The sequence below is a fragment of the Odocoileus virginianus genome, chromosome 15 (assembly GCF_023699985.2).
Source record: "Odocoileus virginianus isolate 20LAN1187 ecotype Illinois chromosome 15, Ovbor_1.2, whole genome shotgun sequence".
Classification (NCBI taxonomy): Eukaryota; Metazoa; Chordata; class Mammalia; order Artiodactyla; family Cervidae; genus Odocoileus; species Odocoileus virginianus.
The window spans coordinates 61,842,615-61,856,882 of NC_069688.1; the positions used below are offsets into that span (position 1 = coordinate 61,842,615).

Here is a 14,268-nt window from a genome sequence, read left to right on the forward strand (position 1 = left end):
GTCCTATTTCACTGCCCACAAGTATGCATTAACCTACTGAGAATCAGACTTCAAATATACATGTGGGTCACAGTATGTTATTAACTATTTTTCTAATTAGGAAAGAGTTTGCTTCTACTCTTAATTTCTTTATGCTTCTATTTCCAGTTCTTTATAGCCAGAACTACTTTTTAAAACAGAGGCAAACCAAAATAAAATAAAAATAATATCATTTTGCATCAGTCAATATTATCTATTAAACACGATGGTATGTTCATTTCCCTGACTCTTAAAAATGCCTCTTCCCTTTTATAAATTCTCCATAACATGCAACTTTAAAGCTCTTCTAAACACAGTTGTAGAGATACACGGTAGTTCTTTCACTGATTCAGGAACTTTTGAATACCCATGGAGATATGTAGTTTTCAATGACTGTCACATTTCCTAAACTAAACTAATAAATTGTCAAAGGTTCACGGAAGAAGTCATAAGTCGTCTGTGAAGGTGGTGACACCATCCATCGCCTCACCTTTCGAGGTTCCATTTTATCATCGCTACTATTCCCAGTTTGTTTCCTTTCATCTCCTCATTCACTGCTCTTGCCAGTTTAAACTGAAAGCAAGCAACAGGACTTGCCCAGTCAGGAAACAGCACATTAATAGGATTTTGCCAAAGTTGATCTACTTAAAGGTGTGGTCCTCAGAAAGCTACTGAATCTAAAATCAGAGAGTGTTAGTCAGTAGCATCCAACTCTTTGCAAATCCATGGACTGTAGCCCAACAGGCTTCTTTGTCCATTGGATCTCCCAGGCAAGAATCCTGGAGTTTCATTTCCTTCTCCAGAGATTCCTGACCCAGGAATTGAACCTGGGTCTCCTGCATTGCAGTTGGATTCTTTACTGTCTGAGCCACTGGGATGTCAAAAGCAGAGGATAGCCCTACAATTCTTAGCAGAAATATAAAATAACTCCTTGTTAATGGCTTTTCTAAGAAGGATCTTTCTTTTATGCTTCCAATTTTTGATTTTTTCCTCCAGTTTTATTGAGATGTAATTGACATACAGCATTATGTAAGTTTAAGGTATACAGCATAACAGTTTGACTTACAATACATACCCATGATATGATTGCCACAAGTTTAGTGAACATCAGTCACCTCATATTGATACAGAATTAAAGAACAGACAAAATATTTTTTCACTGTGATGAGAACTCCTAGGCCTTACTCTCTTAACTTTTATATATAACATACAGCAATGTTAATCATACGTATCAAGTTGTACATTAAATTAGTTGTTTTATAGCTGGAATTGACCAGTATCTCTTGACCACCTTTATCCAGTTACCCTTCCCACTCACTCTGGTAACAACCATAAATTTGGTCTCTTTTTCTATTTGCTTGTTTGCTTTTGAAGCTTAATTTATCTACAACACTACGTTAGTACCTAGTGCACAACATAGTGATTTGATATTTTTATATACTTCAAGATGATCACCGTAAGTCTAATCACCACCTCTCAGCACACAAAAACATTACATAATGTTTTACCACATTCCCCACACTGTACATTTCATCCTCATGAATCATTTATTTTGTAACGGGAAGTTTGTACCTCTTAATTTCCCTCACATATTTCTAAGATGGATTTTTAAAACTTCAGATGCACTTCACTGGAACCAATATTTTCTAACCTGTTAAAGAGTAATCAATATTCACTGATTGAAAATACCCTTTTCCTTCCTAATCATAGCGAGGGCACTGTTAATATTTAGTAACTATTAAATAAGGAAGATCCCCTGAAGTGGGAAATGGCAGCCCACTCCAGTATTCTTGCCTGGAGAATCCCATGGATGAGGAGCCTGGTGGGCTAGAGTCCACAGAGTTGCAAAGAGTTGGACATGACTGAGCATGCAGCCACAAGTATTAAATAACAACAACAAAAATTATTCCAGCAATTTTCCCAAACATAAATTGAAGATTGGCAAAATGTAAGGTTATAATTGTAGTCTCACTCAAAGAGAGATCCACCTTTTAAATAATACTTTTCATTATTAAAACTCTTTCACTTGCTGCTATTTTTCAACTATTTTTCAACTGTCAAGTTTATCATAGTCTCAAAAATGCTACGATTAGAAATGAAACTCTTCTGTTTCTTTGTGAAAGTAAGCTTTCTATAAAACTAACTGTGCAAAATTGCTCAGTAATATGCATGTTGATCCAAAGAAAGTATTTATTACTATTATTATTCACAGATCTAATGCTGACAGTAAGACTTTCTTGGTGTCACTTTGCACATATTGGCTATTTGAAATAATCAGTTTAATGTAAAAATAAGAAAAAATAGTTTACTTTTGATAACTTAGACTATACAAAAAGAAAAGTATACATATTATTACTGTTGCTCCCATCAATAAACATGTTTTGACCAACGCGTTAAAATTTCAATGATCCCTTGCTAACCCCCAGTCTGCAAGAATGACTGTGGAAGGAGAAAGAAAAAGCGTGGAGAAGTAGTTTAAAATATAACTTCATTTCTCAAAAAGAACCTAAAGTCTTGCTAAAATCAGCAGTTTCAGGCAACCAACTGTAGGTTGCTGGGGGAACATTTAATAGTAACAGCAATTAAGAAACTTGCGGTGCATTGGTTGCCAGGAAGACAACTTAAATCTCAGTGTTGCGCTTCACGTCAATATGTCGTCAGATATTGTCCGTGATTTGCCTCCCCTAAATGAATAACTAGCTTAAGGGACTAAAACGGCAAGCTTGTGCTCAATTCATAGAAGTCTGCCCTCAGATCTGTGACTCGCGAGCCTTTGACGGGTCACTGGTTACTACTGGGGACAGCTCTCGGCCGGTCAAACGCCAGGGAGGGACGCTTCTGAAGGTGGGGGGCCGCGGTTTGTGGACCGGGGTCACCCCCAGCGCGGGCCGCGTCTGCACTGCGCTCAGCTCCCCCATCGGCCCCCGGCTCTACCCGCGTCTGCACGGCGCTCAGCCCCCCGCGGTCCCCCGCGCCGCCCGCGTCTACACGGCGCTCAGCCCCCCGCTGTCCCGCGCTCGGCTCCGGGGAGCGCCGCTGTCTCCAAGAAGGACCCCAGAAGCCCCCCGGCGCGCGGACCCCCGCGCCCCTCCCCACCCCCGGCCCGCGGGGCGCTCACCGTCGCGCTCGCCGTAGCCCCAGCTGAACCCCGACATGGCCCGTCTCGGCGGAGGCAGTGGCGGGCGGCTCGGCTCCAGGCCCCGCGGCCCCGCCCGCCCTCCTCCGCCCGCCCCGGGGCCGTGTCGGGGTTCAGTTGGGGGCGCCCTGGAGCCGCGGCCGGGCGAGGCGCGCGGGGCCCGTCCGGTCGGTTCGATCCGGGGGGAGAGACTGTGCTCGGCGGGGAGGCGGGGGCTGCAGACGGAGAGACGGAGGGGAGGGGGAAGGCTGCCCAGGGGGCTGCTTCTGAGCAGGGGTCCTGCTGGAGGGGAAAGGCTGCCCCACTGCCCCAGGGCCGTCGGGGACCGGGGAACGCCCCGGGCTGCTTTAATGCAGTTTCATTTAATGTTTAAATGCAGTGTAGTTTATGAACAGATTTATGCGAAGAGCTTCTTAATTGGCATGAACCAGTGAAGTTTCTCAGTTGTGTCCAACTCTGCGACCCCATGGACTGTAGCCCGCCAGGCTCCTCCGTCCAGGGAATTCTCCAGGCCAGAATACTGGAGTGAGTAGCCTTCCCTTCTCCAGGGGATCTTCCCGACCCAGGGATCGAACCCAGGCCTCCCGCACTGCAAGCTGACTCTTTACCATCTGAGCCACCAGGGAAGCCCCTAATTGGCATGACCCTTTGCATGAACCCTGATAGCTCAGTTGGTAAAGAATCCGCCTGTGATGCAGGAACACAGGTTCGATTCCTGGGGCAGGAAGATCCCCTGGAGAAGGGATAGGCTACCCACTCCAGTATTCTTGGAATTCCCTTGTGGCTCAGCTGGTAAAGGATCCGCCTGTAATGAGGGAGATCTGGGCTTGATCCCTGAGTTGGGAAGATCCCCTGGAGAAGGGAAAGGCTACCCACTCCAGGATTCTGGCCTGGAGAATTCCATGGACTCTGTAGTCCACGGGGTCACAAAGAGTTGGACACGACTGAGCGACTTTCACTCACTCCCTTGTGTAAAAGACTAAAAGAATGACTGTTTGAAGATCTTTCATTTTCTCTTGCCATCCAAGTGGCTGCTGCACAATGTGGTAAATGCAAGTCCCTGGAGATCCGGCTTTAGGTAATCGCTCATTGTTCAGGAATCGCTACGGATCAGTTTGAACTGTTCTTCTTTGGACTTGATGTAAATGCTCCTTCTGCTTGTATAGATCTTAATGAGGTTAGAATGCGGCAGAATAGAAGAGTACAATTAAATACAACAAACAATGCTTCTTTCACACCTAGGAGAAGGCCAAGGCTTTCATATTCCATAGTCTATGGCATAACTGGATTCATTTATGCCAATAATATAATAGGAACCAAACTTTTAAGAATAAGGTCTAATCGATATTCACTTTTCACCACAGAAGACAATATTCACATATATATTTATTTACACATATATGGATACATACAGGGACTTCCCTGATGGTTTAGACGGTAAAGCATCTGCCTACAATGCAGGAGACCCAGGTTTAATCCCTGGATCAGGAAGATCTCCTGGAGAAGGAAATGGCAACCCACTCCAGTGTTCTTGCCTGGAAAATCCCATGGATGGAGGGGTCTGGTAGGTTACAGTCCATGGGGTTGCAAGAAGTGGGACATGACTGAGCGACTTCACTTTCACTTTTCACTTTCATAGGCTTCCCAGGTGGTGCTAGTGGTAAAGAACCCGCCTGCCAGTGCAGAAGATGTAAGAGATGTGGATTCAGTCCCTGGGTCGGGAAGATCCCCTAGAGGAGGGGGTGACAACCCACTCCAGTCTTCTTGCCTGGAGAATCCCATGGAGAGAGGTGCCTGGTGGGCTACAGTCCACAGAGTCGCACAGAGTCGGACCCAACTGAAGCAACTTAGCATGCATACACGGGTGTACATAAGATATAAAAGTACTTATAACATAGACATGTGTAAGATACATATAAGTATCGTAAACTTATTTAAGAATGTTGTCTTGAAAAGTTAAGTCTGGGTTACTTAGCTAAGTTCCCTAAGTCTGCACTAAGTCTGTAGATATAGTTGGGGATATATTATGAATGCTGTGAAGGAGATTGTGAAAGCTCAAAACTCCATAAACCACCTTCTCATGGTGTCCTTGTCTCAGATCAACTGCCTCCTATTTTATAAACTCAAGGAGCCTCTCTGTAAGGAGCTTGGTGTCCCCATTTCCAGCAACTCAGATGACTTAGCACTTCAAGGTTAATGATGGTCTGGTCAGTTCCTAGTGCTCAAGAATAATCCTTGGACGAATGAATAAGTGAATGAATGGACGAAAATTGTTTAAGAAGTTCCAATTAGTGGGCTTCAAATCCTTCCCAAATTGTTCATTTCACTGCTTAGGTTCACCATGTCCTCTGGCTTGAATTTATTGTGTACTCTATCCAGTTTTCCAAAAGAACAAGCATATTGGAATCAGACTACCGTTTACAGAAACCAGTTAGATAATCCATAGGGCACCCACACAGCTACTGTCAATATTTGAAAAGGATGAAGAAGATCTCCATAAACAGAGACAGGGTGAGCCCTGGGACTGATCCAGTCCGGGTGGGGGGGGGGGGGGGAAGAAGAGGGAAAAAAAGCAAAGGTGCAAAAGAATGTATGTAGTATCCTACATTTTCTTATTTTTAAAAAAGGTACATATGCACAATGGAATATTACTCAGCTATTAAAAAGAATACATTTGAATCAGTTCTAATGAGGTGGATGAACTGGAGCCTATTGTACAGAGTGAAGTAAGCCAGAAAGGAAAACACCAACACAGTATACTAACACGTATATATGGAATTTAGAAAGACGGTAACAATGACCCTACATGTGAGACAGCAAAAGAGTCACAGATGTAAGGAACAGACTTTTGGACTCTGTGAGAGAGGGCGAGGGTGGGATGATCTGAGAGCATAGCACTGAAACATGTATATTATCATATGTGAAACAGATCGCCAGTCCAGGTTCGATATGGGTGCTTGGGCTGGTGCAATGGGACGACCCTGAGGGATGGGATGGGGAGGGAGGTGGGGGGGGGGGCCAGGATGGGGAACACATGTGCACCCGTGGCTGATTCATGTCAATGGATGGCAAAATCCACCACAGTGTTATAAAGTAATCAGCCTCCAATTGAAATAAATAAATTTATTACAAAAACAAAAAAGACAAGTAAAAATTTCAGACCATCTGGTTTAATTGGGTAATTATACTGAAAGGAAGTGACGGAAAAGAGTACATCGCGGAGCACGTTGATCTTTTTGTCAACTATTTGTAGGTTGAGGTTGTGCGTGGTACTGGCCGTGTCTTGCCACGCCGTCAGCCTTAGATTTGTGTGGGGTGACACTACTGTTTATGGACCCATCTAAAAGGAAAGTACTATCAGCAGAACTTCCGGGTGAGGACACGTTACATGTAAATGACAGTTGGCCTGCCTTTTGTCATTAAAAAATAGCAGTGGTTGCATCCTGATTGCACCTTCAAGCCTTCTCTTTCATTCTGGGTCACTATCAAGTGGGAAAATAAGGGGCTTATTACACTCATAAGCTCATACCTTGGTAATCTGTAGCTTCAGTTCAATTCAGTTCAGTTCAGTCGCTCAGTCGTGTCCGACTCTTTGCGACCCCATGGACTGCAGCACGCCAGGCCTTCCTGTCACCAACTCCCGGAGTTTACTCAAACTCGTCCATGGAGTCGGTGACGCCATCCAACCATCTCATCTGTAGGTTAGGGAACAGTGTTCTCACAACCATCTTCTGGATGATAGATGGCTGATCTTCTAAAGTTTTTAGCTTTAACTACTTTACCAACTGAGCTATCAGGGCTTCCACGGGTCGGGAAGAGCCCCTGGAGAAGGGATAAGCTACCCGATCCAGTATTCTTTGGCTTCCCTGGTGGCTCAGCTGGTAAAGAATCCACCTGCAATGTGGGAGACCTGGGTTTGATCCCCAGGTTGGGAATATCCCCTGGAGAAGGGAAAGGCTACCCACTCCAGTATTCTGGCCTGGAGAATTCTGTGGACTGTATAGTCCATGGGGTCGCAAAGAGTTGGACACAACTGAGTGACTTACACTTTAACACAAACATATATAAAACTATTACATTTTCCTTCTTTAGTAAGTGATACTAAAATGATCATGGGCTTCCCAGGTGGCTCAATGTTACAGAATCCACCTGCCAATGCAGGAGACTCAGGAGACATGGGTTCAGTCCCTGGGTCAGGAAGATTCCCTGGAGAAGGAAGTGGCAACTTGCTCCAGTATTCTTGCCTGGGAAATTCCATGGACGGAGGAACCAGGTGAGCTACAGTCCATGGGGTTGCAAAGAGTCCTACAGGACCAAGCGACTGAGCATGCAAGCACACATACATATTTGCAGATTTTCTCAAAAAAAAAAAAAATGGTTAAAACACAAATTACCAAAAATGGTTCCCTATAGCGGATGGCTGAGGACGGGGTGTAGGTATAAGGATGAGAGTGAGATTCTTAGAACATCTTTTTAACTTTCTCGTCATAAGTGTTTTATATTTTCAGAAAAATTAAAGATAAAAAACAAAACCTAAAATTGAATTTTGGCAGAAACTAATGAAATTAACTGTATATTAATGTGATAATGTAACCACACTGATATGTTTTGAATAGAGTATTCTGGTTGTATATCCTTAGTAGAATATATTACATATTAAGAAGAACAACAAAACAGTCTTGAACTTCACTGTCAGATTTAATTTTGATAATACTGTTAGTGTTGTGATTGAGAAACCATTTTTGTGTATACTTCTTAGGTTAAGAAATACCAATGACTAAATATACTGTTTTACACATTGACTTTCATTCTGGCTTATACAAATATGAAGTGCAAAAGCTAAGATGAACACTGTGGTACTGGATTTGAATATTCTGTTCATTGATGCTGAAAGCAATAATACCCCAATGCCAGTGAAGCTAAGAAAACAAACTTTATAGCTCAACATTTATGGACCTCTTGTAAGGCTCAATGCCTGATTTTATATTTGCAACTTTGCATTCCTCTTTTGAAAACAGATAGGTTCCAAAATTATTGGGTTGGCCAAAAGGTTCATTCACTTTTTTTCATAAGATGACTGTAGTAGCACTTAATTGTTTTAACTTCATTTGTAGCTCTTTGTTTATAGCACTTCCTATAGTACCATTTAGTTATCTTTAATTTTGTTTGAGACAATTTTGTAAGTTGTATTGTGTCAACATACATCTAAAAAATTATCAAAATTGGTGAATCTTTGTGTAGCCATTAATATTGAAGATGAAAGAAAAAAGTAACATTTTCAGCATATTATGCTTCATTATTTCAAGAAAGATAAAAATGCAACCGAAATTTTTAAGAAAGATTTCTGCAGTGTATGGAGAAGGTGCTGTGACTGATCAAACATGTCAAAAGTGGTTTGTAAAGTTTCATGCTGGAGATTTCTCACTGGTGGGTCAGATAGTCCTGTTGAAGTTGATAGCGATCAAAATCAGACATTAATTGAGAACAATCAACGTTATGCAATGCAGGAGATAGCCAGCATACTCAAAATGTCCAAATCAAGTGTTGAATATCATTTGCACCAGCTTGGTTATATTTATAGCTTTGATGTTCGCATTCCACATAAATTAAGCAGAAAAAACCTTCTTGATTCCTATTTCTCTATGCAAACATAAAGAAAACATTCCATTTTTATGGATTAAAGATCTAAATGTAAGACTGGAAACTATAAAACTCTTAGAGGGAAACAGGCAGAACACTCTCCGACATAAATCACAGCAAGATCCTCTATGACCCATCTCCCAGAGTAATGGAAATAAAAGCAAAAATAAACAAATGGGACCTAATGAAACTTAAAAGCTTTTGCACAACGAAGGAAATTATAAGCAAGGTGAAAAGGCAGCCTTCAGAATGGGAGAGAATTATAAGAAATGAAACAATTGACAAAGAATTAATCTCCAAAATATACAAGCAACTCCTGCAGCTCAATGCCAGAAAAATAAATGATCTAATCAAAAAATGGGCCAAAGAAGTAAACAGACATTTCTCCAAAGAAGACATACAGATGGCTAACAAACACATGAAAAGATGCTCAACATCACTTATTATCAGTTCAGTTCAGTTCAGTCGCTTAGTCATGTCTGACTCTGAGACTCCATGAACTGCAGCTTGCCAGGCCTCCCTGTCCATCACCAACTCCCGGAGTTTACTCAAACTCATGCCCATTGAGTCAGTGATGCCATCCAACCATCTCATCCTCTGTCGTCCCCTTCTGCTGCCCTCAATCTTTCCCAGCATCAGGGTCTTTTCAAATGAGTCAGCTCTTCATATCAGAGAAATGCAAATCAAAACCACAATAAGGTACCATTTCACACAGGTCAGAATAGCTGTCATCAAAAAGTCTACAAACAATAAATGCTGGAGAGGGTGCAGAGAAAAGGGAACCCTCTTACACTGTTGGTGGGAATGCAAACTAGTACAGCCACTATGGAGAACAGTGTGGAGATTCCTTAAAAAAATGGAAATAGAACTGCCATATGACCCAGCAATCCCGCTGCTGGGCATATACACCGAGGAAACCAGATCTGAAAGAGACACGTGTACCCCAAGGTTCATCGCAGCACTGTTTACAATAGCCAGGACATGGAAGCAACCTAGATGTCAATTGGCAGATGAATGGATAAGAAAGCTGTGGTACATATACACAATGGAATATTACTCAGCTATAAAAGAGCATATTTGAGTTAGTTCTAATGAGGTGGGTGAAACTGGAGTCCATTATACAGAGTGAAATAAGTCAGAAAGAAAAACACCAATATGATATATTAGCACATATATATGGAATTTATAAAGATGGTAACGACATCGAGACAGCAAAAGAGACACAGATGTAAAGAACAGGCTTTTGGACTCTGTGGGAGAAGGTGAGGCTGGGATGATTTGAGAGAATAGCACTGAAACATGTTTACTACCGTCTGTGAAATAGATGACCAGTCTAATTTTGATGCATGAGGCAGGGTGCTCAAAGTCACTGCCCTGGGACGACCCTGAGGGATGGGAGGGGGAGGGAGGTGGGGGGGGCTCAGGATGGGGACACATGTGCACCCGTGGCTGATTCATGTCAATGGATGGCAAAACCACCACAGTGTTATAAAGTAATCAGCCTCCAATCAAAATAAATAATTTAAAAAATAAATTCAAAAATTATATGACAAAAGAAAGAAAACATTCTGTTTTTAAAAGAAATTGTGATGAGTGATGAAAAGTGGATACTGTACAATAATGTGAAAAGGAAGAGATTGTGGAGCAATCTAAATGAACCACCACCAAACACGAAGAAGGTGATGTTGTGTAATAGTGGGATTGGAAGGGAGTCTTCTATTATAAGCTCTTCCTGGAAAACCAAATGATTAATTCCGACAAGTACTGCTCCCAATTAGACCAACTGAAAGCTGCTCTTGATGGAAAGTGTCTGGAATTAGTTAACAGAGAAAGCATAATCCTACATCAGGATAAGGCAAGACCGCATGTTTCTTTGATGACCAGCTTGGCTGGGAAGTTCTGATTCATCTGCCATACCCCCAGACACTGTATCTTCAGTTGTCCATTTATTTCAGTCTTTGCAAAATCCTTTTAATGAAAAAATGTCAGTTCCCTGGAAGACTGCAGAAGGCACTCGGAACAACTGTTTGCTCAAAAAGACAAGTTTTGGGAAGATGGAATTATGAAGTTGCCTGAAAAATGACAGAAGGTCATGGAACAAAATGGTGAATATATTGTTCAATAAAGTTTCTGGTGAAAATGAAAAATGTGTCTTTCATTTTGACTTTAAAAAAAGGAAGGAAATTTTTGGCCAACTCAGTATGTTCGCTTCAGACTCCGCAAAGCGGCACCTCCCTCTTGCTGTGGAGCACCTGGTACCCAGACTTTGATTTCTGAACGCCCTTGCCCTTTACAAGGAGTCAGAGTCCCTTGGAGAAGTGGCTACTTTCAGAAACGGAACAAGGAAAGATCAAGGTGAGCCTAGAACATATTTTTTATGCCAGAAACCTAGAAAGTGCTCAAAGACTGAGTCCAGAGAATGAGACGAGCCACAGAACTGGAGAAAAGGCTTTCAAAGGGCTGCTGTCCAGGATAGACACAATACTCTTAAAACTTAACAGGAAGAAATCACCTGATTTTTAAAATGTGCTAAAGAGCTTAACAGGCACCTCACCAAAGAAGATATACAGATGGCATACAGGCCAAGTCACTTCTCACGTCTGACTCTTTACGAGCCTATGGACTCTAGCCCTGCAGGGTCCTCTGTCCACGGGATTCTCTAGGCAAGAATACTGGAGAGGTTTGCCAGGCCCTCCTCCAGGGGCTCTTCCGGACCAGGGATCGAACCCACGTCTATTACTTGTCCTGCATTGGAAGGTGGGTTCTTTACCACTAGCGCCACCTGGGAAATCCTATACAGACGGCAAATAAGCACATAAAAGATGCTGATCATCCGTCATCGTACGTCATCCGTCATCATACGTCATCAGAGAAATGCAGATTAAAAAGAGAGATACCACCTATTAGAATTGGTGAAAACCCAGAACACTGACAAGACCAAACGCTGGCAACAACGCAGAGCAAAATGAACTCTCATTCCTTGCTGGTGGGGATGCAAAATGGTACAGCCATTTCAGAAGACAGTTTGGCCATTTCTTACAAAGCTAAGCATGCTCTTACTGTACAATCCAGCTATTACACTACTTGTTTGGGATTTACCCAAATGAGTGGAAACATGTGTCTTCACAGAAGGCTACACATGGATGTTTATAGCAGCTTGATTTATAATTACCAAGGCTTGGAAGCAACCAAGATGCCCTTCAGTAGATGACTAGATAATATTATTTAGGATTAAGAAGAAATAAGCTATCATCATGAAAAGACGCAGAGGTTCCTGAATTGCATATTGCTAAGTGAAAGAGGCCAATCTGAAATGTCTACATACTGTATGATTTCGACTATATGACCTTCTGAAAATGAAAAAACTATGGAGACAGTAAAAAGGTCAATGGTTGCCGAAGGGGCACCAAGATGAACAGGCAGAGCACAGATGATTTTCAGGGCAGTGAAACCGCCTGAAACAGTGCAATATCCATACAGGACCACCACCAGCGAAACACTGTGTGATACTATGATGAACACATGTTACTATAAACTTGTTCAAATCCACAGAATATAAAACACCAAGAATGAATCCTAATGTAAGCCATGGTCGTTAGGTGATTATGATGTGTCAAGGTAGGCTCATCAAAGATAACTTCTGGTAGGAGACCGTTGAAAATGTTTGAGGTTTTCCATGTGTAGGGGTTAAGGGTGATTGAAAACTCTCTGCACCTTCCTCTCAATTTTGCTGTGAACCTAAAACTGCCACCCCAAAAATAAATCATTAAAAACTGGACCCATAAAAAAACAAATGGGGTCATGTAAAACACATACACCACCCCCCCCCACCAGCCGCCCTGCCATGTGAGCTAGCTTACAGGAGGTCCCACTGCCAAATTTGGGACAATTTGGCCATCAGAAAGAAAAATGATACTAACACATTAACCCTTTCTTTCAAATGTCCAGAGGTCCATAGTGGTACAGAACGAGAGAGAATGAGAGAACATGAATTTCCTTATGAGAGAATAGCAACTCATACAGATGAAATGATAGAATTTTAAGCGACCATTTTTGCAAGGCCAACATTATGCCTATCTCAGGCAAGGATCAGCTGCTGCTGCTGCTGCTAAGTCACTTCAGTCGTGTCCGACTCTGTACGACCCCACAGACGGCAGCCCACCAGGTTCCTCTGTCCCTGGGATTCTCCAAGCAAGAACACTGGAGTGGGTTGCCATTGCCTTCTCCAAGCATGCATGCAGGCTAAGTCGCTTCAGTCATGTCCGACTCTGCGGCCCCATGGACAGCAGCTCACCAGGCTGCTCTGTCCACGGGATTCTCCAGGCAAGAGCACTGGAGTGGGTTGCCATTTGCAAGGTTCAGTAGTGGGTGCTAAAACTTCTTGGTGGAAGATTTCATTATTGGTGAATAAGATATTCACACTATCTAGGATTAAGAGACAAAAGGTACATATGAACAAAACACAATGTGTAAATGCTTAAAAAAAAAAAACAACCCATAGTGTGTGACCTCAGTTACATTATAGATTGGAGGGGAAAAGCTGTAACAGATGCTTTGGGGACAGCTAGGGAAATATAAGCACAGATGCTGTGTAATATTGAAATGATGTTAATTTTCATAGGTGTGATGGTGGTACTGGGAACACTTTAGGAAATGAATGTTAAAGCTATAAGGCTGAACTACCTGATACTGGCAACTGACTCTCAATCAATAACTGTGACATTAGCTGAGGGATGTTTGGATGCTAATGATGCCATTCTTGCAATTTTTCTGTGGGTTTTAGCTTTCCAAAAGAATCTGTGGGGACAAAAACCTACTTCCTCAAAGCAATGAACCTGTTAACTTGCTAAGTAATTTATAACTCTGTATGGACTTTCATTAACAAGAAGCCTGTCTCTGAGATCAAGTACACTGAGATTAGCACTAGCCAGAGAACCCAGAAATCCTGACCAAGGACATGGTCATGCCCTCCACTTCACCCTTGAATGAGTTAATCCAATACAAGCTTCCTTTGCAGAAAAGCACGCTTAAGTCACCTCTCCTCATTGAATCAGATACTATACATGTGTGAGGCACTCCTACGCAAGTTACCACCCTAGCCATGCAAATATTTAATTAAACATAGCATATTAAAGAAATATGAAAGTATGAATTAAAATTCTTTTGTTAGGGTACACAGACAGACCCTTCCTCTGAAATACACATTCTTCTCCAGGGATTCTTTTTAGAAAGTCTAAACATCAACTAAAGTGGCTATCTTCATCTGACTTTTGGTGGTGGTTTAGTCGCTAAGTCATGTCTGACTCTTGCGACCCCATGGACTGTAGTCTGCCAGGTTCTTCTGTCCATGGGATTCTGCAGACAAGAATACTGGAGTGGGTTGCCATGCCCTCCTCCAGGGGATCTTCCCGACCCAGGGATCAAGCCCAGGTCTCCTTACCCACCAGGAATCTGACCTGAGCAAGGTTCCTAAC

General features: G+C 42.5%; 1 protein-coding gene across 2 annotated transcripts in view; it reads right to left on the reverse strand.

Annotated features, from left to right (window-relative positions):
- The window catches only part of CA13 (carbonic anhydrase 13), a 58,904-nt gene that overhangs the window by 36,484 nt on the left and 8,152 nt on the right, over positions 1 to 14,268 (reverse strand). The window contains exon 1 of one of the 2 annotated variants that reach the window (XM_070477442.1): positions 3,137 to 3,316. The exons of the other annotated variant lie outside the window; for it this stretch is intronic. Coding sequence (XP_070333543.1) covers positions 3,137 to 3,173 — 37 coding nt within the window. The 5' untranslated portion in view covers positions 3,174 to 3,316. Of the gene's footprint in view, positions 1 to 3,136; positions 3,317 to 14,268 lie in introns of those variants that run through there. 2 annotated transcript variants of the gene reach the window in all.